Consider the following 27,876-nt stretch of genomic DNA (forward strand, 5'->3'; position numbering starts at 1 on the left):
AATTCTGCATCGCTCTCGGTGGTTGCACACCTAGACAGCTTCATTAGGGCCAAGAGAATTGGTTTTAGGCAGGTAAGTCAGTTCTTCATATTATTGCTTTATAATGTATCAATTAAAAAAATTAATGGTCTAATTCAGACGTTAATTCGGATTTGCAGCCGCGCCGGAGCGAGGGCAGGGACCGTGCACGGGGCTTTATTTTTCTTAAATTGGATTAGAGAAAGTTGATCACTCGGGAGAGCGACCGTAAGCCGGGAGCGGGTCTGTGAGGGGGGCAGCGCGGCCGGACCCTCGTGCCTGTCCCCGGCTGCCGTCCCGGCCATCGGGCTCGTTCTGCGCGCTGGCTTTTGTTCCAAACTCTTTGTGCAACAACTGGCTGGAGCGAGGGATCCATCCTCTCCCCGTCCCGCACAACGGAGCGGGGTGAGGGTCCCGCAGCGCCCCGTGTCCCCCGGCCGCTCCCAGCCCCGCCGGGCGCCGTGGGGCGCGGGGGTGGGTGTCGGGGTGAGGGAGCGCGGCCGGGGCTCCCCTGCCCGGGAGAAGTTGCATTTCACAGATGAGGTTTTGATATGCAAATGGAGATGGGTCCCAGGCCGGGGAAGGGTGATGGGTTTCATCAGCTGCCCGCTCTTGATTTATACCGACCCGAAAAAGAGCAGCTGATGATTTCTGGGTTTTTATGAGGGTTTTCTTTTGACTGAACTTTTCTTGGGCAGAAACAGAGTCAGGAGGGAATAAGACTGCGACTTTGGGGTCTCATTACTGGAAAGCAAGAGCAGAGTGAGATGCACTGGCCATTCCTCTGGTGCAGCGTTTCTCCTCTTTTCTTTCCAGTGCTCACTCGCTGCTTTTTAAAATGCGACTCTCTGTGAGAAGAACATCATTTTACAGTACAGAGAATAAGGTTGCAGGCCGCCTCTTTCTTTCTCCTCCTTTTTTTTTTTTTTTTTTTTTCCAGGAGGCTTGTCCATTTAAATTAACCTTTCTCCCAGCTGGGCACACAAATGTTTTTGTTTTAGTTCAGAGAGGGTTAATTCTATTCATCTCTCGCCAAGGCCGGCCTGATCCGGGGCAGCACAATCTGCTCTTTGAGCCGGGCTGGCCAGGCAGGACGCGGGTGCCTTCTCCCGCCTCCAGCGTGGGGCTGGGACCCCCGTGTGCGGGGTCGATGGGGAGCACGAGTGGGATGCCCCAGCCCACTGCGTGCTGAGCTCGCTGCTGTCCGAGCAGGGGCTGGCACACAGAAAATTTAATCCCTGTGTTCATCGATTGTAAGTTAAAAAAAAAAAAAAAGGCCCCTGAAGCAAAGGCACCTGGTTTGGGGGTGGGCTTGTTTGGACAATGCAACTGCTCTGCAGCGAGGGGGGAGTTCCTCCACTTCTGGGGCTTGATTTTCACAGGATGGTTTTCTTGAAATAAAAATTGACAATGAAAAAAATCGTTAGGAAAAATAAGGGGAGAAAGAAACCCCAACACATAACACATCTGTTTGTGTTTGAGTCATCAGCAGAGGCGAGAGGGGAGCGAGATGCTGTTGGGATTTAAGTAACACATGTGTGAGATCTCCCCCTCTGCCCTCCCTCCCCAAACAGCTGGTATTTAGCAGCTTGAGATTTAAACCCAGCTAAAGGGTGCTGCAGGGGGGTGTGATAGGGTCAGTTAATCAAGAAGCAACTAACTAGTACACAGTTGAAAAGATGTTAAATATATTAATGAATTGCAGTGTTGCCTGTAATCTTTTTTTTTTCAGTGACAAAAGATTTTCTTAGCTGTAAATCACATTCTGTTGTATAAATGGGATGTTTTGCTAGCAGCAGCTTGGCCTCCTCTTGCTTTCCAGCCAGACCAAATCCCAGCATCGTCTGTCCTGGGGTTTGGGTGAGGGACTGTGCCTTCACTTTTGGCCTCACTCTGGGAAATAAAGTCTTTGTTTCTCCTCCATCCTAAAGCACCGATATGGAGAATCTCACAAGCCAGCTGCACCAACATGCTGCCTGATTTCCAAGGTAAATCCTGCAGGGAGCTGTAGTGGCTGTAGAGTTTTAAGCTGGGTCTCCAGGGATGGGGTGATCCCCTTGCAGCCTGGGGAACTGCTGAGATGCAGCCACACCTGGTCCCCTCCTGGAATGTGGCCGAACACTGAAGGTGCTTCCCTTCACCTGCTCGGGGTGTCTGCCCTCAGGAGTGACAGAGGTGGGAGTGGTGACACGGGCTTGCTTGGGAGCTGAGGGTGTGTCCCCATACTTTAATTTATTTGCTGTGTATTTTACAATCTCATTCATGTGCCCTGGTGCTTTCTCTATGTGCCTTTGCCATGTGTTTCAGCGGGATTTGAAGGTATTTCCTTTTGGAAATGCATAGCAATTTTCTTTTAAGAATTATCAAGATTGTTCATTTTGCTGAGGGGAAAAGCAAGTCTTTTGAAAAGTGAGTGTATTGCTTCTACTGTTTGCTTTATTAAATATAGAAAAGAGGAGATTCCTTCTCCTTCTCTTCCATCTTCTGTGACTCTTGTGTAGCATCATCATATTCTTGGAGAATTTACATTGTATGTGGTATGAAACCTACCATGACCTCTGAAAACAATACATCCTTTAATGTGGCTTCGGGGAGGGGCTAGCGAGGGAGTAGCCATAAAAATCTTCAGGGTTCAAGATGAGGTTGAGATTTTTGTGAGTGCTTTTGTCGTAGCAGCAACTGTTTGATTTAGTGGCCCCTGCTACAATGGGTTGGGAGAACAAAGCCAGAATATCCCGTGTATGAGTTTGTTAAATGTAAGACCCATCAGGAAAATTGGGGAGGGGGGCAGGGGGCAGCTTCCTCAGCTCTCTCTCTGAAATAAAACATGTGCAAGGTATTTGAAAAAAATTTCATCTCAAATACTTTGTTTCATAATCTGCCTTGTTTTGTGTAGCGTCTGAAACTGGAGGAATGAGCGAGATGAGAGGTGACAGAGCCGGAAAAGAAGGCGGGCTTATTCACTTAAAAATGACTATCCTTAGCATGTGTTTTGATATTCTAATGAAATTTCAGGGTTAAGGGAGTTCAGAGCATCCCCAATGCAAAACTGCTTCAGATTTGCCCGTGCTTTACCATTTCTGGGAAGTTTGCTGTGGTTCTGCCCTGGCTCTCCCGCCCTTTGCCTGCACCAGGCACTGCATTAAGTAGGGTGAAAACGAGCAAAGGTCAGGAGCAGCAAACTCGTGGGCACAGGGGAACGATGTGGGCCTGGCCGTGGTCCCTGCAGGATTTTTTAAACATGTAAACCCCTAAGACTTGGTTTAGGCCATCATTTTTCATCTCCCGGTTCTGTTGGAGCGTCAGTTTGCGGGGAGCGAGGACACCTCCGTGGTCCCTGGGGTCTGTGCCTTTGTTCACGGTGAGTGACGCTGCTCTACGGCAGATTTCAATCTGGAAACGCACCCAAGGAACAGTTTCTGCGGGAGGCATGTGCAGTTCCTGAGGCGATGGGGCCATTCACAGCACCTCGCCTTGCCCTGCTCTGGGAGATGGGGACGGCGCGGGAAGGATTCTGGTTCCCCCTCGCTTTAATCATCCAGGCTTCCCACGTTGGCCGGGTGACGGCCCTATTCTTCCCACAACAAAAAAAGCTGTGCCTGGAAATGAGCCTCCATGGGCTGCTCCGGTGAGGAGCGAGCTCTGGGTGCTGTACCCGGCGCTGTGCCCGGTGCTGTGCCCGGCGCTGCTGCTCCATGTGCTCCCTGCCTGCCCCGCTGTGCAAGCCGTGCTTGCCACAGGCCCTCGTCCTGCCCGGCCGTGGCACGGCATTGCTGCTGACCCCGGGATTTATGGCACTGCTGTGGGAGCAGGGGGAGGGCCAGGAGTTAAGCTGAGGCTGAGCTAAACCCTGCAGATAGAGGACTCCTGTGTCCTGGCTAATCCCCAGCCCCCTCCCCTCATTTATCAGATTGCTGAAGGTGGAGATTATGCACGTGGTGACTACAAAGTCATGTTTAGCTACCTCCCTTCAGAGATGCTCAGATAGCCCCACTCCTGAAATGCACCCACATTCCTTTGGCCTCAGCACATACCTGAGGTGGTCTGTCCTGTAGAACTGGGAATGTTTTGGTGTGAACCAGTGACATTTCTTCACTTAAAGTTTGTGTTTCCTTTGTTCATCCTTCTATTTTAAGGTTTTGTAACAGTGAAATTTGCAGAACAGTGCAAATGTGTGTGCTGTGCATAGCAAACCTTTTAGAGATTAACACAGATTGGTTCTGGTTTCTACTAGGTTTAAGCTCTGGAGAAAGCTGCTTGTGAGTAGAAACAGCTGCTTTAGATTTTTACTTGGCTTGTGTAACTGAATACTGGTTTCATTTCTGATCCCAATACATTGGGCTTATTAATTTCTGTTGCATTCACATATTCTGCAGTAGTAAGAAACTACACCCTGGTTTGTCAGCTTGCTTAGGCTTTATCTAGGCAGGACAGGACTTTGATGTGACTCCTACCTCCTGCTGCTCCAAAAATCCATCCTGTAGATAAACACCTTTGTCTCAGGAAACTCCCATGCCAAATCTAAGTGAGGAAAGCCAGTGCTGAAGTGAGGTTGACCCAGCTCATCTTCACGAGCCAGCGCTGTCCTGAGGTTGGGATTTTTCAAGGTCTGTACCCAAAGGGGAACAGAGGGTGTGGGCAGCACTCCAGACACAATGTGGATTTGTGCAGTTGTGTGTCTGCCCAGTCTGAGCTTCTCCATTCGCTCCCAGTGCCACCTCCCAGGTCCTGCTTCAGCTGTGGGCATTTCTGCCTGCTGGCAGAGGAACTATCCTGCCTTTAAGCCAAGAAACACTGGAAACAATCTGGTTCAACCAGCATCCCTAGGAAATGCATGACTGAGTGAGAGACAGCAGTGTGGTTCCTTTCTGTTCCTTGGTGCCTCTGCCTTGCTAGGGCAGAGGGATCCAATCATCTTGGTAATGCCTGTTTCACATTTGGGAAAGCCACTCTGTGGAGAGTCCTGGAATACTGCAGGTTTGCTGGAATAGCCCCACCTATGCAGTGCAGCTCTGTTTGCAGCTGTTGGGATATTAATGGATTAAAATGCAGGATGGGGGTTGGAGGCAGCTTGGCCTGGCATGAGAGGGGTTAAAGTGCTGGGTGTGAAACATCTGCTAGAAGAAAAGCTTCTGGTGCAACTTGCTGGCATTATTTTAAGCTAGATGGCTGTTGGTGTGAACCAAAGTTTAGGCCTTCCTATGCAAGACAAGGTGATGAAGATTCTGGGTTAACTACCTGGTGTCTTTGCCATCATTTACTTTCTCCTTTCTGTTTGATATCTATGTCTGGAGATCTCGCTGAGCCGAGCATCATCCCTGCACTCTCTCACAGGCAGTGTTAGTCTTAAAATTCTGAATTTAATGTTGTGGGGAGCCCTGCAATTTACATTTTTTGTTGTCCAAAGGTCTTCCAGAGATCTGGAAAAGGATGAGTAAAATCACATCACTGTGGCTTGACTGTGCAATGGTTTCTGTAATGGTGTTCTCTGGTTCTGGGCAGTGACTTGTGCTGTGGGGCTGTTTGAAGCCCGGAGGTGCTTGCCCCTGGAACATGCGAGGTGTGACAGGATTTCGCAGTCACTGGTGTGTGCCCAGCACAGTTCCTGCATTTACACACCCTGGTCTGTGCTGCTGAGGATCTTAGACCCTTTTTCCCATCCAGGTTTCTGGGTGAGCCAGTGCCCTGCTTGGCCTCACAGGTGTCAGTCCGGGCAGGCCACGGCGTGCCGAGCCTTCCCCATCCCCTCAGGAGAGTCTGTGATCCCTCGGTGATGCTGTCTTGTCCACTCAGTCTTTGCTCTTGCCTTGCAGATGAGCGGGTGGATCAGCGAACCTGCCTGATCTGCGGGGACAGGGCGACGGGGCTGCACTATGGGATCATCTCCTGCGAGGGCTGCAAGGGCTTCTTCAAGCGGAGCATCTGCAACAAGAGGGTCTACAGATGCAGCCGGGACAAGAACTGCGTCATGTCACGCAAACAGCGCAACAGGTGCCAGTACTGCCGGCTGCTCAAATGCCTCCAGATGGGAATGAACCGGAAAGGTAACGAGAACAGGGCCTGTGCTGGGTGGAGGTACAGACTGGGGCCGGTGTTAGCAGCGTGTGCTGCCCCTCCCTCAGCTGCCATTTTGTGTTGCAATTCTGCCTCTAAAACTCTTTGACGAGGAAAAGTGAAACTTCAGCAAAATCGTGCACGGATTAAAAATTGTGCACAGATACAAAATTCTGAACTGCTTCATTACTGTGTTTGAGCCACAATCTGTGTAAATTGAAACCGTGAATAAATATTTGGAGAACTGATCTATATGATTTAGGGAAGGTAATAGTTCCTTCCTGACAGATCTATCCTTGCATTGCTTACCCTGAGCAAAGTGGTCACTATTTCTATGCTTCAATCTGCTAACGTGGCAAGAATGAAAGCGTTTAAGCAGGCCTTTAAAATCCCAAGAGATCTGGGCCAGACTTTACCTGTTTACTGCAGTGAGAGCTTAGACTCACAGCTGCTGCCCAGGGGTAAAGTGTTAGGGTCTTCACTGACCTGGTTAAACCAGGTGTGTTCTGGGTTAGGGACAGCCAGCTCTTGGTCCTCATGTGTGCAGAGGTGACGGAATGCTGTGGTACCATCTTCAGGATGGAAAGTCTGAAATAGCTCTGAAATTAGTAATAATGAATAGACTGGGGTTGTTTTCAATGTCAGGTCTCTGCTCTTCCATCTTTTGTCTGTTTAACCTCTGGAATTGCTGGTACCCATTAAAAGCAGGGATTTCTTGGTTTGATGGCAGAAGTGGGGGCTGCTGGTGCTCACCCTGGCAGTGCAGTGGAGTGGTGGAGGGACCCCCTTTCTCCTGCCAAACAGAAATGTCACCTTATGGTTTTAGATGTGGTTGTTGATGCCTCCAGGCCATCACTCATGCAAAAACCTTCTGTCAGAGGCACTGAAACTTCGATAAATCCCCTGCAAATCCACCAGGATCTTCCTTAGAAAATGCATTAGGGGCCGAGATGGAGAACTGGCCTCAGGCCCACAGTGGTCAGGGGGTGGGTTGGTGGGGCAGGTGGTGTCAGGGGTGGGTTGGGGTCTGGGGGGCCCAGGACCCCCGTTTTGGGGTCAGGGGTGGGTTGGGGTCCGGGGGGGGCCAGGACCCCCTTTTTTGGGGTCAGGGGTGGGTTGGGGTCTGGGGGGGCCCGGGACCCCCGTTTTGGGGTCAGGGGTGGGTTGGGGTCCGGGGGGGCCCGGGATCCCCGTTTTGGGGTGAGGGGTGGGTTGGGGTCCGGGGGGGCCCAGGACCCCCGTTTTGGGGTGAGGGGTGAGTTGGGGTCCGGGGGGGCCCAGGATCTCATTTTTGGGGTCAGGGGTGGGTTGGGGTCCGGGGGGGGCCCGGGATCCCCGTTTTTGGGGTCAGGGGTGGGTTGGGGTCCGGGGGGGCCCAGGATCTCATTTTTGGGGTCAGGGGTGGGTTGGGGTCCGGGGGGGGCCCGGGATCCCCGTTTTGGGGTGAGGGGTGGGTTGGGGTCCGGGGGGGCCCAGGACCCCCTTTTTTGGGGTCAGGGGTGGGTTGGGGTCCGGGGGGGCCCAGGATCTCATTTTTGGGGTCAGGGGTGGGTTGGGGTCCGGGGGGGACCCGGGATCCCCGTTTTGGGTGACCCGCGGGGCCGCAGCGCCACCTGCCGGCGCCAAGAGCCGCCTGTCCTGCTTCCCTCCTCTTCCCTGCCTTGCCTTGTTTCCTCCTCCTTCCTTACCCAAACACTGCATGAAATTCAGTCCCCACCGGTGAAGAAGCTGAGAAGCTTCTGAGTCACAATTAGCAGTGAAATATCTTGGAAAATGAGAGAAATTCCCCCAGAAATGGGAAACTGATTCTGTAGTTCCATTAAGTTAAAAAAACCTAAAGGGGGTAACAGGTAACCACGACAGCTTTTTTTACATCACTCTTTTTTTTTTTTTTTTAATGAGAAACCGGTGGTTTTTGTGAAGGGCTTCCATAGGAAATAAACAACCTTGTTTGTTAAAATGAATTTCTTGTCTTGCGATATCGTAAGAGATTTGTGTGATTTCAAAGGTAATCAAAGCTGGTTTATATCCTGTGTTTGTGGCTCCTTCAGTGTGCTTAAATGAGTGTTACCTGGTGTTTGAAATGAAAATACTTGCTGTTACATGGAGGGAATGGAGTTTCTGTCACAAGAATTAAAACTATTGCTGGTCCCATGAAGTGGTGGAGGAAGGGCCTGTGGGGATCCCTGTGCTGCTGGTCCTGGGCTGGTGCAGTTGTCAGTCACCAGGACCTTTCCTCGAGTGCTGTGTCTCGCTTGGGTAGGTGGTTGGGGTTTGGGAAGGTGCAGTTCAGGTCCCAGTGCAGGGAGTGTACATCTCTGCCCTGGCTGAACCTGTGTGCACTCCCTGAGCTGCAGGCACAGCCCTGAGGCACTGAGGAGAGTTTGAGCTGAGGGTATCCAAAACCAAGCAGCAGCGTGGCTCTTCTGGGGCGGAAGTTTTTCCTTAAATTCTGTGTCATTTTCTGCTCTGGGAGGGCCTCCTGCAGCCCCGAGTGCCAAGCAGGGTGAGGCCATGCAGCCACAAGGTCACCGTGCAGCTGGGGAGAACCTCCTGCCAAGTCTGGCCAGGTTGTGCTGGGAAAGAGATTGGGACCTGATAAACGGGGGACCCAGCCCAGGAGGGGAGGCACATGAGCGGGGCTGTCCTCGAGTGCTGTGCTGCTGCAGAGCTGCTCTGTCACTGCAGAGGAAAGCAGAGGGAGGAGGAAGGTAGAGAAGCTACTCCAGGATAATCCCTTTAATTAGACTTCACTAAAACTCCCTGGAAGTTGTTTAAAGAGCCTTAAAAATGCAGCTGCTGTACTGCGAAACAGGACCGCCCTTCTGAAATGGAACTGCACAGCTCAGCCTGGTACCTTGAATTTTAAATGATGGCTTTGCAAGAGACTGACAGGGTCAAACATCTCCCCTCCATTTTCTGTAGTGGCTGTAGGAGGTGTGACCCTCTGCAGTGACAGCAGGGTCAGCAGTCACCAGGGAAGTGCTTTGTCTCTGTGTTGGTGGCAGCGCTGCTCAGTGTCTCTCCAGGTTCTGGCTCGTGGTGGCTCACAGGGCTGTGGGCAGTGGAGTGAGACGTGCTGGCCTTCACATCTCATTTTCCAGCAGTCTGGTCATTGGTTGGGTTATATGCAGGGGTGAAGTAGGGTTCCTTGCCATGTGTCACTTCTCTGTGGAATTATGCTGGAATTAATTGGGATAAAGGATTGCTATTCCTTCATCACCTGTCACTCAAGGATCACATGAAGAAACTCAAGTATCTGAGTAATGCTTGTAGCCCCATCGATGTGTCTGTGCCCTTTGGGGTGAGGAACATGATGTGTGCTGCTCAAGGTTTCCTGTGCCCTGGAAAGCACTGGAGGTTTCTCTATAAACTTCTTTGATGAAAAAAATGAACCTTTTAAGGTAGAAAGATTTTTTTTCAAAGTAAGTAGATACCTTCTGGAATACCCAAAGTAGTGTTCCTCACCAAGGTTTGGTTGTTTCTTCCAGCAATCAGAGAGGATGGCATGCCAGGAGGCAGAAACAAAAGCATTGGACCTGTCCAGGTGAGCATGTCTGGCTGTCTCTCCCCGGTTCCCTTCAGCTTCTGCCCTCCTGGTCGTGGCACACGGCTCAGACTGTGGTGCTGGGCTTGCACCGTGGCAGCAGCTCATCCTGGGATGGGGCTGTGGCTGTTTTGTTGAGCCTCTGTCATCCCTGCCCGTGCCTTCTGCTGGCCTGACGGGGCTTTGACTCTCCACAAGTGTTAGAAATGCGTGTGAACTGTAGATTTGTAAATAGAGCTTGGTGCTGCCTGTGCCGGGGGGACCCGGCGCGGTCCCAGGGTGTCACGTGTGCCCCTGAGCAGCCTCACAGCCCTGTCCTTTGTGAGCTGCACAAGGACGTCTGTCCCTCCATGGCTCCCAGTAAATCTCCGGCTGCCTGCTGCAATCCCTTCAGTTGTAGCAAGCGGGGCACCAGTAAATGTCTCTCTGATTGATGGTGCAGCTTGTCCAGAGATGCCTTGTAAAGCGCGAGGTAATTCAGCACAGCAGCTTGTGCCGCACGCGTGAGAAATGATGGCCATTTCCAGCTCACTTCTGGAAAAGGGGGCTTTTAAAAGTTTACTGTTTATTTTAACAAAACAGAAATAACACTGAAAGCATTTTCTGTGAGTCTGAGTGCCTGGGAAAGACCAAACCCAAAGAGTGAGAAGGCTGCGCAGTGAGCTCTGTGGGGAGAGCTGCACGGTGCAGCCGTGCCTGGGGTCAGCACCAGGGAGAGCCTACCTCAAACAACAAAAATCCTCCTTGCTGTTTGCAAGCATCATATTTATAACAGCACTAGTTACTGGTTTTAAAAACCTGTTTTAGTCTGTTGAAGAACAACAAACATTTCATTTCTGGCCAGGTAACAGTTTTCACTTCTCTCTGAGCAGTGCAACTGCACTACACCAGCAGCCTTTGCTCACCAGAGTGGGCCCTTGCTCCTCTGAGGTGTTTGTGATCTGTCCCTGCTGGATCAGAGGTTCTGCTGTCACCTCCATTTCCTGGGCTGAGACTGTTTAGGTACTGCACTCTCTAGGTCCTGTACCCGAGTGAGCCCACCGAGTTCTTCTGCAAGAGTGGAATAAACTGTCTGAGCAACGTTTGGCTCTTGAAAATGATGTTCAGGGTTCACTGTGATTTCTTGTCACAGGTTGACTCAAGATCTTCCAGTGTTTTGTGACAACCTCACTAAGGGACATGCACAGAATAGGAAAAAAAAAAACCTCAGAACTTTTATGTTGCATTTTCCCCACTACTGGTGCAACATTCCTCCAGGAGCATGTCCAGCACTTTCTTGAAACTTTGTATTTCAGTGAACTCGATTTTAAAATTTTTTTAGTCCATTTTAGCTTCATATATGTTATTCTCTAATACTTGTTTTAAGTATTAGATGCTTGATTACTACTTCAGGTGGCAACTGGTTCTTAGCTGGGGAAATATAGAGAACTGTGGTTCCCTGTAAATGTTCTTGCTGATTTTATATGTGTCACCTTGCTTCTCTCAATTGCTTTATCAAACCAGAGCCTGCCCCACCTTCTGTTTCTTTCCCTCTGCCAGTCCTGAGTGATGTTCCTGATGCACTGGCCTCCATTACTCCTAGGTTTTTCATAGTGTGACAGTGGCTGATTTACAGTGTCCATCTGACATCATCTTTTCACGTGTCCATTCCTGTCTGCTGCATTACCATCACTTGAATGGTACTGCAGGAACTGGGGGTCACCACGATTGGCTGTAAATAGAAGTTTTCATGTATGTTGTTAAATGCAAAGGAAGGATGTGGTACCTGCAGGAGGGGTGGAGGGGGTCAGCCCTGTTGGATGTGACTGAAGTCAAGGTGTTCACAGGCAGAGAGAGGCTCTGCCTTTCTGTTCTCAGCCAAAGTAACCATCATGTCCTATATTTGACAGATATCAGAGGAAGAGATTGAGAGAATTATGTCTGGGCAAGAATTTGAGGGAGAGGCAAACATGTCATGGAGCAACAACGGAGACAGTGACCATAGTTCCCCTGGAAATGGAGTTTCTGAGAGCAACCAGCCTTCACCTGTTTCTACGCCATCTTCAAGGTGGGAATGACCTCTGGAAGAATTTGGTGTTAGAGGAATCTTGGTTGTCTTTCCCTGAGTGATACTTGGGGTCAGTGTAGGAAAAACACACAAGTGCATCTTTGTGTAAACTGGGCATAACAGGTTCCAACTACCTCTCTGTGTTTTATGACAGACAGGACTGGATTGAAAAGAATTGAACTGGGAGGTGAGATGCTTGTGAGCAGATGAAAAAAAGGCACTCGAGTTAAATTTTAAATGTATCTCAATTTGCATTGATCATACTTTCTGCAGATCATGGGTACTTGATTACCTTTCACTGCTCACTCTGCATAAACTCCTTTTCTGCACTGTGCTCAGGTTTTGAAAATAAAAGACTCCATTTAGGTTAATAATTGGTGGTGTTTAATATTAAAGTCACTTACTGTGAGTGCAAACCTCCTGATGCAGTGAGGATCTCAGACCTGATCCCATCTGCTTTCAGCTGCATCTTAAGCATGGCCACGTTTGTGTTCACTGGCTGTGGAAGTACTTAATGTACAATCCCAAATTCTGGCACTTTCAGAAAGCTGGGCTGGAAAAGCTGTGCACAGGTAGGTTTCTGCTTTGCTCCCTGAATGGCAGCTCAGCAGCAGCTCCCAGATCTCCATTAACCAGTGCCTGGCTGGGCTCAACGTGCAGCCAGCGCGTGGCTTCTGATCTGCACACTCAGTTATTTCCAAGGCAGGGTTTAAATACAAAGGCATTTCCCATTCTGTTTGCTTTCCCTGTTTTTATTAGCATTTCTGAAAGAGCTGGATGCAACGTTGTAATGAGTCAAGTGGAATTTTTGGGGTATATTGAAGAGCTGTTCCTTTTCCAGTAGGTCTGTGGAGCTGAACGGGTTCGCCGCACTCAGGGATCAGTACATCGGCACGCCGGTGTCCACGCACTACCAGTACCTCCCGCACCTTTTTAGCTACTCTGCTCACTCGGCCCTGGTGCCCCCCCAGACGCGCAGCCTGGACCCCCAGTCTCACAGTCTGATCAACCAGCTGGTGTCTGCCGAGGACCTGGAGCCACTGGGGACGCCGATGCTCATCGAGGACGGGTCAGTGTGTACCCGGCACGGCACCGGGGCTGTGTGTTCCTGCTGGGACGTGGGGCCACAGGTGCCCTGGGAGAAGGTGCAGCCACAGTGCAGGCAGCAAACCAGACCCCATCCCATGGGTATCCTGTACCCTTGCCTGGTGCTGGAGCTGGGGTGCATGGACCTGGGATGGGGTTCCAGGCTATGTGGCCTGGCCAGGCTGGGTGCTGGTGAGTTGGGTGACCCCTGGGGTTGGGGGGGATCCCCTCATAGCCCCCAGTCGGGCAGGGTGGGTGCTCACCATCCTGGCTTCCATCACCAGGTGACACCCTGGGGCACTGGCACATTGGCCACTTGAACACAAATTCCTATGTGTTTGCCTTGTTTTCAAGTGCCTCATCAGGTGATGTCATTCAATGTTTTTAATGTTTTTTGCCTTCGTTTTAACTGTGCCTGCAGGTATAAAGTGACCCAGGCAGAGCTGTTTGCATTGTTGTGTCGTCTGGCGGATGAATTGCTTTTCAGGCAGATTGCTTGGATCAAGAAGCTGCCGTTCTTCTGCGAACTCTCCATCAAGGACTATACCTGCCTGCTCAGCTCTACGTGGCAGGAGCTGATCCTGCTCTCCTCCCTGACTGTTTACAGCAAGCAGATCTTCGGTGACCTGGCAGATGTCACCTCCAAGTACTCTCCCTCTGACGATGAGCTGCACAGGTGAGATGTCAGGCTGAGCCCACGGGTAAGGCAGTGAGATCTAGAGATGGAGGAGCCGTGGGAAGGACAGTGGTCAGGTGCTCTGTGACCACTTCTCTTGTCACTTCGCCTGCACCTGTTTTCCTTTTCTGATTTTTAGGGAACAGTTGTTCCAGGCTTAGAAAGCACACCATGGTTAGTCAGTGCTGGATCACACCTTCTTTCTGCAGGGAAAGGACCATGGTGCAGCATGGTGCTCTTTGAATTTCCCTTAGCAATGCTGTTGTCCTCCAGCACAGCCCTACAAAGCACCTTTTTATGAGGAGAGTAAAACTAACCAACACTTTTGGTAACCCTGAGATACCTGAAAGAAAGTTTATTTAAAAACCCATTGGGCCAGTGGAAAGGCTGTTCACAAAGCTGGTTATCTGTATTATCAAAGTGTTCATTATTAATTGCTTTTTCGTTGTTTTGATTACATAAATTTAAAAATGTTGCAACTTAGCTCTTGTTTTTTCCATGGTACAGACTATCTGATGCTCTGGGGAACTTGCCTTTCATTTATCATTTTGGTCAGGGTGTTGTTTTTTTGGTTTGGATGTTTTGTTTTGTAGTCTTGGTGCCAGACACATTCTCCTTTTGGTAGTAGAGTCACAATCTCACAATATTCTGGCAGAATAGGTAGGATTTAGGGAAACTGCTGCCTACTCTCCCTTTAAACACCTGCCTCGTGTGCTCTGCCCTCGCTGGGCTCGGCTTTGCTGCCGGAGTCACCGGGGATCCGCTGTCTGATGGGCAGGGATTTACAACACTGCTGTGCTCCTCAGCCATTGCGGTGCCTCACAGCTCTTTGAGATACCTTTGTGCTTCTGTTGTGACAACCAGAGGCACTGGTGGGCTGAGACCACAGTGGAGTGGAGAGCTGGCCCCAGGTGTCTCATTTCCTGGGGCAGGTTCCTCCACGCCGCTGTTCTGCCTGGCCATTCATCGTGCATCTGGTGCTGCTTCTGCAAGGAGCAGTGAGGGTCATAGAAAACCACAATGACACTTGGTCCTGCATTCAGCTGTCCTTTTGTTCCTGCTGTCCTGGTCAGAGCCTCACGAGGGAAGTGTTTCTTTCATTTTGGGTTTGTGATAAATACAAGTGAGGGCTAAGACAGCGAGACAAAGGAGGAATCCTCGCCCTGCAGAAACCGGCAATTCAGAGCTGGTCGCCTCAAAGGTCCTTCAGAGAAGATCTGTGCACATGGATGAAAATAGGTGTTCTTGGGAGAGGAATGCTTCTGCAGTCTCTTCTGATTTAGCTTTTCAAGTATCATTAATTGTCATTAGTAACCTGGGAGAATGCACACCCAAAAAGCCATTTAGGGGGAAGTTGCATGGATGAGGGGTCTCGAGCTGTGTGGCTCCCTCACTCCTGTCTTCATGGTCCTCCAGCCATAGCTTCACTGTCTGCCAGCAGCAGTGGGATAGCTCCCTATCCAAAGCAGTCGTGAAAAAGCCAGTCCCTTCAGATTTGAGAGGGGCTCTTTCGGTGAGGTCCAATGCGTTCAGAGAGCCCCTGGTTCCTCTGACATTGATCCGTAATGACTGCAAAGCAAACTTCAGAGATGGTTGGAGAAATCTCTCTGAGCAGGGATAGTCTGGCACTTCAGGGTTAATTTCTGCTCTTAACAAAATGACAAGAGCAATGCTAATGCGTAGGTGACAAACAAAGGCATAGGATGAGCTCCCCAGCCCCTGTGTTTTAATCGCTTCTAACAACTGGCTAAATGTTCTGTTAGCCTGCTAGATCAAATGTTTTCTTTTATTGTGCTGTTTTTCTGAAGATGAATATGAAATGAATAGACTCCTGACCTCCCCCAGCACTCCTGATAGTGCTTCCCTTCCCTCTCCTCCCCAGCTGATCCCGATAACTCCCAGCCAGAAACTCGCCTGGTGTAAACTGCGAGGAAAAGTGTGGAGGAGTCAGTCCTCGAGAAGAAATAGGGCTGTGAAAAACAGAATAGCTTTGTTTGAAAGGGGGGAGGAAAGTATGTGCAGAAAGTAAGACAGTTCAACTGAAGGAATGAGAGAAGAGCTCTCCTGGATTTATGGAGTGATGAGTGGCTGGTAAAAATGTGCATGCTCTAAAAACAATTAAACCCAACAGACGACTGAGTGGTCTTTGTGCTCATTAACTTCTTGAGCTTTGCAATCTTGCACCTGCAAGATTTTTAATGTCAACTGGAGAGCAAGAAAACTTGTACAACTTTAGATTAGCCGACAAGGCTTTCATCACTTACAATATTACTTTCTTGAAGAAGTGACCTGGAGTTCAGACAGCTTGTTTTCACTTCGCAGAGGTTAAACTCCACCATGCATTTTACAAATAACTTTGAAGTAAACAAACACACATGCCAAAATAAGGTATTATTCAGTGAAAAAGGTTCTATTTCTGTTCTATTCAGAGATGGCTTGCTGGCTGTGCTCTTGTGCTTTGTGCTTCACAATGCCAGAGGACGCTGAAGCTTCCCGAAACACTTCTGTCCCACTTCTGAGCACTTTTTAATATGTGGTTTCTTTGAAGCCGGGGGTATTGCTGTGAGATGTGTTCCTGAGAGGCCGTTCTGGTCCCGAGCGGGTGTTGGATGGTCTGGAGGTACCTGCAGACACCAGCAGCCCTCCACACCCTCCTGCTCTGCTCCAGCCTGGTCCTTACCCCGTGGCTTAGTCATGGTGCACACGTGGGGTATTTACTCCCGAAGAGGCTTGTCACCCCCTTCAGCAGGAGGACCTGGTTCTGCAACCAGAAAATCTCCATCAGGCAATTTCCCAGGAGACTTTTGGGAGATTTGCATTCCCCGTGCATCAGTGTGCCCTGTCCTATCCACCTCTGTCACTGGCTCTGCTGCAGATTCCTGGCTCCATCAAACCATCTCCACTGTCAAAGCAGGCTGGTGGTGAACTGAATCACCAAGAGATGGTTTTTTGCTATAAATATCTGTATCAATCAAGTCTGTGGACTTCCCATCCCTAGTGTGACCATGCTGGATGGGGCTCTGAGTAGCAGTCTAGTAGAAGGTGTCCCTGCCTATGGCAGGGGGATGGAATGAGATGATCTTTGAGATCCCTTCCAACCCAAACCATTCAGTGATTCTATGATTCTAAGTTTGTAACTGAGACATTTTCCTCCTTACTTCTACTTTAATTTAATAATGCCAACAGACTTTGGGCAGTTTTGATGGCAATTTTTTTTTAATTCTCTTGCAAGACGTTAAAATCTCTGAATACTTCAAAAAGCTTCTTGCCTTTATGGTACAGTCCACGTGCTGCACGTGCTGATGTGTGGTCTCTGTCCTGCAGATTCAGTGAAGAGGGGATGGAGGTGATGGAGCGCTTGATCTACCTCTTTCGCAAATTTAACCAGCTGAAGGTCAGCAATGAGGAGTACGCCTGTATGAAAGCCATCAACTTCCTCAATCAGGGTGAGTCTGCAGAGAGGGACTCTGAAACAGTCTGAGCAGTCATTGCTTCCCTGGTGGGAAATGGGAGGAAGGGTCCAGGAGCCAGGAAGAGGCTCAAGCCCTGAACGCTCAGTGTGTCTGAGCCATCGTGCTCACACACGGGATGCTTGGGTACCCACGGGGAGAAACCTGGAATGGGATGAAGTTTTTATTGCCTTTAAATATAGGCAGCAGACGTGTCATCTGAAAATATTACTGCTTTAGGTGACTGTTTAGTTAATTGCCTAAATGATGCTTTAAAACCAGTTAATTTGCATGGCTTTTTTTCTAAGTAAATGATGACTACTTGCATAACAACCTAAAGATTCACAGCTAGAAAATGTATTTGTTCATTTTTGTGCTTTAAAGGGTGAATTTGTAAAACCAGTACTCCCTTTTTTAGAGCTTTTCTGACTCTTTAAAACATTTACCTCGAGGATATCCTTAGATCACTTAGCTGGATTCCTGCATTTTAGGTTCAGTACCTAAATCTGACTCTTCACAGTGAAAGGTGATCAGGGATTAAGTTTTTATGTGCAGGCCATGAATTCAACCTAGGAAAGGGCTGTAAATCTGCTGATTAAGCAGCACACTAAAGCTGGTAGTCCTGGCCACTTCAAGACCCTGGGCATTTCAAAATCCATGCAGAGGCAAATGCTCAATAGATGGTGTTTGTCTGTAATTTTGGAAATAAATGTCCCCAAAGTATTTTGTACTGTGAAAGATAGTCGCAGTCTGTAAAAATGTGCTGCAGGCTCCCTCCTCCCCCACTCATTTCCAGGAGGAGATAGTGCTGACACTTCAATCTGTGCCGGGCTGAGGTTCCGGTTTGCTTCCCTGGGCAGTTTCCTGACACTGGATAATGCACTTCTCGAGCTGTCTCCATTGTTTTCCAAAATGTATTTTCATTAACTTCCTGTCTTCTTTTATTTTTAGTTGAAGTTTGCAATTTTTTAAGTGAAATACCTGAGACTTATTTTTAAAAGTCAGCTTTTGGGCAGCAGATGAATGCCTCTTCCGTCAGATGGTCCCACAGTTCCTAGCCTGCTCCGAGGGCCTGCAGCTCCCTCGCTGTGCAGGGTCCTCCCCAGGCCCCAGCAGGGTGCCCACACTGTTGGTCACGGTGCCAGTGGCCCTTCTTGCCCATCCGTTTGTCCTTTGTGTGTGTTGCCTGACATGGCCAAAGCTAAATTCAAAAATAAGAAGTTGACAAGTTTGTAAAGCTCTTGTGACATAATTCATAAGCAGGTGAGGAGAGAGATGTGGTGATACCTTGAATTATAGAGCTGAGCACTGTCCTCAGCCAAGATGGTACAGCTAAAACCAGCGTGTTCCTGCCTGAGGAGGTGTTACACTGATCTGCTGTGAGGACTGGACCCTGACACACGGCCACGTTGTGCCAGGCAGGCATTTCAGGTTGCTGGAGCTGTTATCTCTGAGAGCGTTCGTTGAGCTGCAGGTGAGCAGCTTAGGACATTAGCTGTTCTCTTCCCCCTTTGTGGAGGGAAATCCTGTATCCAGACATGCATGTAAAGATCCATGATGCAGGCATGGCAGGAGGGGAGTTGGGAATTTTAGTATTGGTGTAACTGGGTGCTGGAAGCCACTCTCTGAAGCAGTGACCGAGCTCAGAGTGACAGAAATCAGTCTGTCCTGAGGAAGAGGCAGTAAGTGCGAGGCTGCTGCACTTCTGGGGTATTTTTGTCATGTTTTCATTGCTGTATTGTGTTCCCTTCCAGACATCAGGGGGCTGACCAATGCATCCCAACTGGAGCAGCTGAATAAGCGGTACTGGTACGTTTGCCAGGACTTCACGGAGTACAAATACCCACACCAGCCAAACCGCTTCCCGGATTTGATGATGTGTTTGCCAGAGATACGATATATTGCAGGTAACTTCCTGAGCTCTTCTCCCACCAGGATCATGTGCAAGTTATGAAATGTACTTTTAAAAGAAAATTAATTTATAACGGTGAAATTCTTGTTGACTTTGGTGGAGGATGTTTGTGTAGGACCTTTTGCTGTCAGAGCTTCTTGCCCACCTTTAAGGCATTGGCTCAAGCTCACCCAGCCAGAGCGGCAACTGGCAAGGTGCCCTGGTGATGATGGTGGGCACAGGGTTCCTTCCTGCTCCAGGAAGATATGCCTGGCTCTGACCTGACACCCTTTAAGTACTTTGATCAGGTTCTCCTTTTCTTTCTTTCAATCCCAACTCAGAGGCATTTTGTCTCAAATGGGTGTAATCCTGGTTTAAGTAGTTATAAGAACTAGAGAGATCCCTGAAATGCTGCTGAATTAAGGAGAAGGGGATCAGAGCAGTGGGCAGACCTGCAGTGTAACCCCCCAGCTCATTTGGACCTCAGAAATCCGCAGGTGAATCCTCAACTGCAGTTGTCGCTAATTAGATCTCCAAGGTCTGGTGTTACTAAAACTGTTTGTTCCTGAATGTTATGGCAAAGGAGGGATAGTTGCCTCCCCGTGTCAAGGCTCCATATGCTTTATCCTACTCCGTCATAACGAACTAGATAATAATCTCAGAGTAGCTCTCGTAATTTACTCATGGAGACCAACAAGGGGGTTTGAGGAGAGATGGGATTTAGTCCTTCCCACTTTCTATAAATACTGCTCCATTGTGGAGAAATCATTTTGATCTGACTTTGCCCGTTTATTTTGCTTTCTATTCAGTAAATAATAAATCACATTGTGTCCAAATGAATATCAAATGTCTAATGTAGCTGTAGGATGATTAACTGTTTCTCTGAGAGGTTCAAGGTAAAACCATCTCCAGCACTGCTGGCTTAGGTGTCTCTGAAATCTGATTCAGGAGTGGCTGCTAATTCTGGTTTCTTTCTTACCAGGAAAAATGGTGAATGTCCCCCTGGAGCAGCTGCCTCTCCTTTTTAAGGCTGTTCTACATTCCTGCAAGACGAGTGTGAGCAAAGAGTGAGCCCAGCTGGCCCCGGCCGGTGCCTTACGCTGTGAGCTGGCTCACCCCGGGAGAGGGGCAAACGCCATCCAGGCAGGAGATGGGGCAGGGGCGTCCCTGCCCTTGTAGCAAGAGTCTTTTTTGTTTGTTTTTGTTTTTTTACTCTTTTTCCTATATATTTATTTCACGACAGAGTTGAATGTATGATCTTCAACACGATGCACATGGTTCTGTAGGAATGCAGCAGATGCATTCTCCAGCGGTTTACAGAATGTGAAGATGTTTAATGTTACAGTGTTTGTTAGGGTTAGTTCTTTTGTATTTGAGGCTGGGGACCGAGATGACTAAGACTACCTCAAGGAGAAGATGCTGTTCATGCACTGCTCTTTCCATGATTTATATCCAAAAGCATTTGTCGTAGAGAGCAAACGGCCTCACCGCATCGACAGAGCTGTTAGTATCCCAAAGGGACGACTTTGGAGAAGTGGGTAATAGAGAAGTGCCAAGCTTTTTTCTTTAAATTTAATTTTAAAAAGGCAGGGAGCGGAGAAGAAGGAGAAGTCTGTCTGTGCAGCTGGTTTCTTTTCCCCTGGCAGTTTCCAGACGCAGGTTTCCCAGTGGGATGGCAGTGTCTGGAACTGTGAGGGGCTTGCTGCCCCTGTCCCCCTCTGGGGAGCTGTGGGCAGGGGTCTGCCCCAGCCCCTCCTGGCCAGCTGCCCTCTCACTATTCCCACAATATGTTCCAATTCCACTGAAATTTTGTTCCTGCAGTTCATAGCAGGCTCCTGGCATTACACAAAGGTGCTCTTGTTGCTAGAGAACTGCAAGTACTTTCTCTTCACTTCCTTAACATCCATTTTAGATTCACAAAAGCAGGAAAAACCTACTTAGAGAAGAGTCAGGATTGCCCCCCTTATTGTGTTCATCTGAGGTGGTACCTGACTCTTGAGGCTTCTGCAGTGCAGCAATCCCCATTTCTGGGAGCAGTTCATGTACCCTGTGCTTAAATGTGACCTGTGTAATGGGGTGAGGGACTCCAGGGTTGTCTGGCATGGCTTTCTCTGCTGGACTCAGGGAATGTGTGTTCCATAGTTTCATCCTGCCAGGACTGTTCTGCTGCTTGTGGAATCTCAGGAAAAACAACATTACTGCAGTCCTTGGTGACCTGCTCTGTCCTAGATATTGCAAGGCTTGGATTTTCTATCTCGCAAGCTCCCCCGCCTCCAGATGGAGAACTGGTTTGATGGCAACTGATTAGTTGATGGAGTGATTGCTGAGTGCTGGTGTTCAGCTTAACTTGGGCATTCTCATGAGTGATCTCATGGCTTCCTGCTCGTGGTAGGGAGGTTGGATGAGATGCTCTTGTTCTCATCTCCTGCAGTAGAAATTAATGTTCAAAGACTCAGTCACTCTTCTAGACAGTCCTGGCTAGATTTCCCTCCTTGTCTCCTTAGATGTAGATCTGACATTCGTGTAGCAAGATGGTTCATGAACAATTGTTTGAATACTGATTTAAAAATATCTGGGGAAACAGCTTTTGACCCTTCAGGCCGGAGGGACGAGTCGCTCCCTTTTCGCGTTGCCCCGATGACAGCGTGGCACAGGGCGAGCACAGCCCGGGGGGCTGTGGCTGCCGTGGATGAATGTGGTGGTGAACAGGAGAAAAATCCCACTCACCAAAGTCGTCTTCCCCTCCCTCCCTCCCTCCCCCTGGCCCAGCGGGTGCTCCCTGGGTTGCAGCCCTTGGCACACGGTGACCCGCTGGCTTGGCACATCCTGGTCAGGCCGCGCCGGTGCCGGTGGCCGCGCTCACCCTGAGCCAGGGCCCCGCTGCTGGCTGGGCACCCCGCTTGGGCATCTTCCAGCTCGACGGTTTCCCTTTTCTAAAAGTCCATAGCTGCTCATTTTTCATTATTTAAACAGGATGTTACGGGTAACAGCTGCTGGGCCCAGCAGCAGCTCAGCTCGATGGAGCTTCACACCCAAAGGTGGTTCCGTAAATCTCATTTACTTTGACAGTACAATGAGACACACGTGTATTCTCAGGAAAGCCTTCTGCATACAGCCTATACCTCACGTGTACAGGGGAAGATTGTAGTGTACCTGTTTGTAAGTTAGAAAGTATTTCTCAGCTTTTAATTTCTGAATAGCTTGATATGATCTTTTTATTACGGGTTATTTCTGGCTTGTTGTTTTATACACTCAAGGAATTGTTAAAATTGCATAGGAGTAATTTTATTCTACAGTTACTGAATTATTATTATCTGTTGATGAATAAGTGTTTTAATTAGTGTACATAAAAACAGTCATCTTATTGCCAGCTATCCAACAAAATAATCTATTGGGTAATCTGTGGTTTTCCAAAATAGCCTCCCAAGACTAATGCTGTACCAACAACAACCAAAAACCTAAATTCAGTTATGATGATGAACGGACATGAATGTTCTACTTTCTGTTGTAGAAAGCAAATTTTCCAAAGGTTGATTGGCAGCAGTATCCGTTCCCAAGTACTCATTTGCTGTAGGGAGTAGAAAATCCTTCCTGAACTGACAGGTAAGGAAGCAGCAAACAGAACAGAATCACTGGACAGTCATTCCTGATATCTTCTGCACCAAGTCCTCTAACGACTTGTATTTTTTAAACAGGGTAAAGTGAATGTGTTGCATTGCAAACTCAGGTATTATGAGAAGGTAGGAGTGTAGCTAGAGATGTAGAGACATTAGGTCAGTCACTAGATGTATTTGTGAATTTGGTTTGAAGGACACTCTGGAAAGGTTGGAATTTTTGTTCCATTCTTCACGTAACATTCGGTTTACAGGGACTCATATTTTATTTGTGCTTAATGCTAGTAGGGGGAAGTTCATTATCTTAGGTATCTATCTGCTCTTGCTTATCTGACCTTCTGTCATAGAGGAATCAATCAACAATAATAGTCTTTGGTAGAATTTTCTGCCATGACAAGTCAATTTTTATCCCCGATTTGAAAGATAAATTGGCTGGCTGACCCCCTCCTCTCCTTCGAAGCATCTGTGCAGATGGAAAGCTGAAGAGTTACTTTTAATCCGAGCAGAGATTTGGGACATAAATCTGAAGCTCTCGGGCTCACGTTCTCGGAGGGTTGGTGCTGAGGGGTCCTTGCTGCTGTTGTGCAGTTTGAAGGTGTCCCCATGCCAGGAGTGGAGCAGGACCTGCTGCCACTGGCTGATGGGGGGAGTGTGAGACCCCGGGGCCTCAACAACAGCTTTTGGAAGGTGCCTGAGTTTTCTTCCACTTGAGCTCAGGCTCCAGCTGGGTAGCGAGTCCTTGTCCTCAACATGTCCAGCCCTGCAGGGGGGCAGGGGATGAGGGGCAGCCAGGATGCTTGGAGGTGCTGGGTACCCCAAAACTGCTGGGCTCTGGGCACGGCAGAACTGCTGCAGTAGGAGCTCAATCTCCTCTGCTTTGCACGTGCATCAGATACTGTTCAGTTGTGAATTGTGCCAGTGGCCTCCATCTTTCTCCTCTCGTGCCCACCACGCTCTGCAGAGGCACCGTGTGCTTTGGATCATCAGGGAGCAGCTCTGGACTCCTCTGTAACTCTTAAATCTGGAGCTTTAATTCTTAAACCTTTTGCCATCTCCCATCACACACAGAGCACAGGGGGAGCGCCGCGCTCCCAGGGTGAGCCGTGGTCAGTGGGATCACCAGCCAGTGCAGGTGAGCTGCTGCCCCAGTAACGCCCGTGTTCCCAGTGCTGGGGTGTTGCTTTGAGAGCAAGGGGTCCCAGTGGTGTGAACAGGGCTCCTGGACTGCTCTTGCTTGCCAAGGGAGGCCTGGGTGGCCATGTCACCACCCTGCAAAGGCTCAAGTGCCACTCGCTGCTGTCCCTCCTGTGCCACACGTGGCAGGATCTGCCCGGCTCTTCAGGTTTCTGCACAGACCCACAGCCACCTCAGGTTAAGCAGTTTAAGTCTTGTCCTTCAAACCAACTTTTTTTAAAAAAACTTGAATTCTTTTACCTTTACTACATTTTTTAAAAGTTAAAAAAGGAAAAAAAAAAAAAGATTCTCCTGTGAATGTGCTATTTCCCACTCGTTCTTTCTTCCTTCTTGGTTTTGATTTGAAGCTATGAAGCTCGGTGTCTGTGAAAATGTTGTTATTTCTCAGGATAATAAGCGGCAATCATCCCTGCCACGTGAAAGGCAGGAGAAAGGGGGAAACTTGGGGAACTAGTTTAAGTATGAAACTAATTTTTAAGTTGTAGATGATGTGTAAATGGAGGGAAAGGCATAGCTGTCAGTGTCAAGCTGTGGCGTTTCTCTGGGTTCACGGTGTGTTGTTTCAATACACAGAAGCTCAGGGATAAGTATTTAAAATGTGACCCAGAGAAACCCTAGTTTTGATGTTGCAACAGTTGCTTCTTTCGTGACTTGTCTGAGAGCTGACCAAAGCCCCATATGGAGATTTTGGAGGAAAAGCTTTAGGTTTGGCTGTGGGAAGTTTGCCTGCTGAAGGCTCAGGTGCGGTCCTATGGGCAAGCACCCCAAAGGTGTGTGGTGCTGCCAGCACATCAGCTCCTGGGTCTAGGGGAGGTTTGTCTCTATTTCTGCATTACCTCATCCTTCTGCCTTTGGTGTTAAATGTGTTTGAGTACTTGTGGAAAAGGGGAAACGGGAATTTCTCATTGTGTCCCTGGCAGCCAGTCCCAGGGCTCTGTACTCTGTTGCTTATGAATTACAGCATCTTAATTTTCCTCAGTACAACTTTCTCACCATGGTCAGAAGGTTGTAGTCAAAGTCAGACTGTTTGAGAATGGACACTCGTAGCAGCTCTAATCCACCAGTACCTGACGGCCTGTCCAGCCATGGGCAGGGCCAGCACTGAGCCAAAGGCATTGAAAGTTTGCAGGGCTGAAACTCCCCTCCCAACACCCTCAGCCAGGATCCACAAACTGGAGCTTAAATGGGCCCACAGAAAGCAGGGGAGGCCAATCTAGGCAGTGTCTTCCCCTTGGAAAAAAGCTTAAAGATTATAAATAGCTCCTGTAAGCTGCCTCTGACAAGTCCATGAAAGAAGCAACATGGTTCAGTGGAAGAAAAGCCTCCAAGGGCAAAAAGAAACAGAAATTGAAACCAGATGACGATCAACCTTAACAAAGCCTTTTGTGATTCATTGTTTTCTTTCAATTTATAAAATGTCTTGTAATAGTTGATAACATTATTGACTCAATTTCCATAACTAAACTACCTCGTGTGACATCCTGTTTATCATCGCAAAGGGATTGTGTGAAAAACTAAACACTGTCAGTGTCTGTTGCCAGCGAGGAACAGGGGCTGTGATGGCTGAAACTGTGACTCCCTCCTTGTGGGTGTCCCTCCTGGGGAGGTCGTGGCTCATGTTAGTTTGTTTTTTGTTGGTGCCCATCAAGCCACGGGCCTGGTTCCAGCTCAGTCCTCGTGCAGAGGGTGTGTTTGTGTCCTGGGCCCTCACAGCTCCTTGCGTGTCCATCCTGGGCAGCCTGGGGGGGCAGCGGGTCCGGTTTGCTGTGTGTGCTTGTGTCGGCCCCTCGCTGGCTTGTGGGATGATTCTGGGAGGGTTGGTCCCGGTTGTCAGGTCCTTCTGCTGATGTCCCAAGTGATGGTTTCTCCCATTCATTTTTCCCACAATCCCTTGTGTAAATCAGGGAAGCAGGATGTTGCCTCGGCATGACACACGGTGAACATTGGCACACTCGGAGCCGGGGCTGGGGCAGGACAGCGTGTCCAGCCGGTGCCGCCCTGGCCCCGCGGCCCGAGGAGGAGCGGGCCCCGTGCTGTGCCCGGGAGCTGCCCCTCGTCACTGCTATGACCAAATGAATGTCTGTGCCGGCGTGTCCGGGCGCGCCGTGGCACCGTCCACGCCAGCCCGACCTGCCCCTGCTCCGCTGCTCTGCTCTGGGACTTGACTACCTGTGGAAATGTGACCAATAAGTGTTGAATGCATGTTTAGCGAGTGTTTAGCTGTATGAACTAATAAATGTGAATTGTTCTGCAGCACTGGCGTCTGCTGGTCCCTTGCATGTTCCCCCTTTGGCAACGGCTCTCTCTTGGGGTAGGGGCACCCTCAGGAGGAGTAATTCAAAGAAGCAAATGCACCAGAGACACTTGGCCAGCGCCCTCCAGAGAGAGGAACTGCAGGAATCATTTAGCAATCCCTGGTGTTGCTGGCGGGGTGTGTTAAAAGCCTGAGCAGCGCTTTCCACATTCACACTCCTGTGCCTGGGAGCACACGTGGGGGCCCACTCAGGAGATGTGCTGCTGCAAAGGCAGCTCCAAGTGAGCAGCCGGCCCCGCTCCCCCGGTCCTGCCACGAGCCGCTGCCCCGCTCCTCTGCCGAGCGCTCTCAAGGCTCCTGCCCTCTCATTGTGTTCATTTTCCTTGCTGACAGCATTCCCCTCGGCGGAGCAGCTCCAGCGGCTTTGACACGGTGCCACCCGGGATTTATCCCCCGTGAGGGGGCCCTGAAGGTCGGCAGTGGAGGGGCTCCCTGGGAGGTGGCAGAGGATGCTCCATGCACGTGGGGTGATGGGTTTGTCCTCACTTTCAAACCAAGCTGGAGCTGCGCAGAGGCGACAAGGCGGCTTTTCCCCTCACTCTGGCATGAGGGGCTGCCTGGAAAGGAGGGCTGGAGTGGGAAAAGTACCAGCGCATTTTAATTTTCAGCTCAACCCCTACTGACCACTGTATTTTGATTAGAGCTCTGCTTCCTTTTCATCTCGGTGCTCCAGCGGGTGACAACTGCCACAGCCTCGTGCACGCGGCGCAATAGTTTATCGCCGAAGGCCAGCGGCTCTATGAATTCAGAGCCAGCGCGGAACAAATCACACTGTCACTAACGTCAAACTTGTTAACCTGATCTTTGGTGGATCACTAGTGTCAACATTGCACGGGACATACATTATCGGGCCCAAGGACTTTGGGAGATGCGTTTGTCAGGCTGCTCTGTCACAGTCCCACTCTTGACCTTCGCAAAGTAACTTTCAAGGGTAAGTTGCTTTCCTCTTGACAAGAGTGGCTGTTCCCAGGAGTGTCACCCTGTGGGTACTAGCTGGGACAGGGCTGTGGGGTCAGCTGGGTCACCTCCCTGCAGTGTTGGGGTCAGCCCAGCAACGGTGAAGGATCTGCTGGGCTGGTCCTGTGAGGCCCCTTCCAGGGTTGGGGAAGGTTTTCCATTGATGTCCATCCCTGCCCGTATCTAATCCATGAGCTTCCCTCCATCTTGTCACCAACTGTTCCCACATCTCATCTCTTGCCTGGTCACTGTCCTCTTGGAGTTTAGACCTGAAAACCCGACTGCTGAGTGCAGCAGACTGGTGGGTCGCCATTGGCTGGACCATCACAAGTCTCTCACATCTCGGTTTGCCAAGTGCAGGTGCTTCTGACGGGGTTGGTCACCGCTGCAGAGGTCAGATGAAGGACATGTCACCACAGCTGGGCTGGTAACAGCATGGAGAGGAGGTGTGTGCTCCCGGTAAGCTCCTGCACAAGCTCTAGGGGGCAGTTGGGTTTTGTGGTACCTTTGCTGGGGTGGTGGATCCCCTCCCTGCAGTCCCCACAAGGCGGAGGGGAATGGTGCCACAGGAGGGCCTGGGCACCCTGTGTGGGTCTGGGTGCTGAGGGGTCTGCAGGTTAGGACTGTGCTGGAGAGGATGTGGCTCATGGCTGGAGGGACCCCGAGGCAAGTGCTGGATCTGTGCTCCACATTGCTGTCCTTGTGGGCTGACCCTGCTAATCAGCTGTGAAAGAGAGAGAAAGCTGGAAAGAAATCTTTCTCTCTGCTAACCTCATCACAATAAAGATTCCTATAAAGAGCTCTTATCCTTGAAGAAAATGAGGCACATAAGCAGGAATAGTAAACAAAAGGCTGTCATTTTGACCCAGGAGTGCTTCATGTTGTTGGCAACTGCCAAGAGGAAACATAAAGAGAGGCTGCATCCAAGTCCCAATTATGCAGAACTATGTGACTGATATGTCAATGAGTCCCCTCGGGAGGAGACCACCAGCGCTTCCCAGCGCTGCCCGTGCAGCATCTGCACCCGCC

At 49.6% G+C, this 27,876-nt stretch overlaps 1 protein-coding gene across 5 annotated transcripts in view; it reads left to right on the forward strand.

Annotated features, from left to right (window-relative positions):
• The window catches only part of NR6A1 (nuclear receptor subfamily 6 group A member 1), a 77,476-nt gene extending 51,180 nt beyond the window's left edge, over nt 1–26,296 (forward strand). For 3 of the 5 annotated variants that reach the window (XM_051807553.1, XM_051807551.1, XM_051807554.1), the window contains 8 exons: nt 5,832–6,062; nt 9,564–9,619; nt 11,509–11,666; nt 12,508–12,735; nt 13,174–13,428; nt 16,753–16,874; nt 18,632–18,784; nt 19,751–26,294. In XM_051807553.1, coding sequence (XP_051663513.1) covers nt 5,832–6,062; nt 9,564–9,619; nt 11,509–11,666; nt 12,508–12,735; nt 13,174–13,428; nt 16,753–16,874; nt 18,632–18,784; nt 19,751–19,839 — 1,292 coding nt within the window. In that variant the 3' untranslated portion in view covers nt 19,840–26,294. Of the gene's footprint in view, nt 1–5,831; nt 6,063–9,563; nt 9,620–11,508; nt 11,667–12,507; nt 12,736–13,173; nt 13,429–16,752; nt 16,875–18,631; nt 18,785–19,750 lie in introns of all 5 variants that reach the window. The other 2 variants (XM_051807552.1, XM_051807555.1) reach the window with 2 other exon arrangements.
• The last annotated feature ends 1,580 nt before the right edge of the window (nt 26,297–27,876 follow it).

The sequence above is a fragment of the Manacus candei genome, unplaced genomic scaffold (assembly GCF_025592945.1).
Source record: "Manacus candei isolate 608988 ecotype Guabito, Panama unplaced genomic scaffold, ASM2559294v1 h1tg000071l, whole genome shotgun sequence".
NCBI classification, from domain to species: Eukaryota; Metazoa; Chordata; class Aves; order Passeriformes; family Pipridae; genus Manacus; species Manacus candei.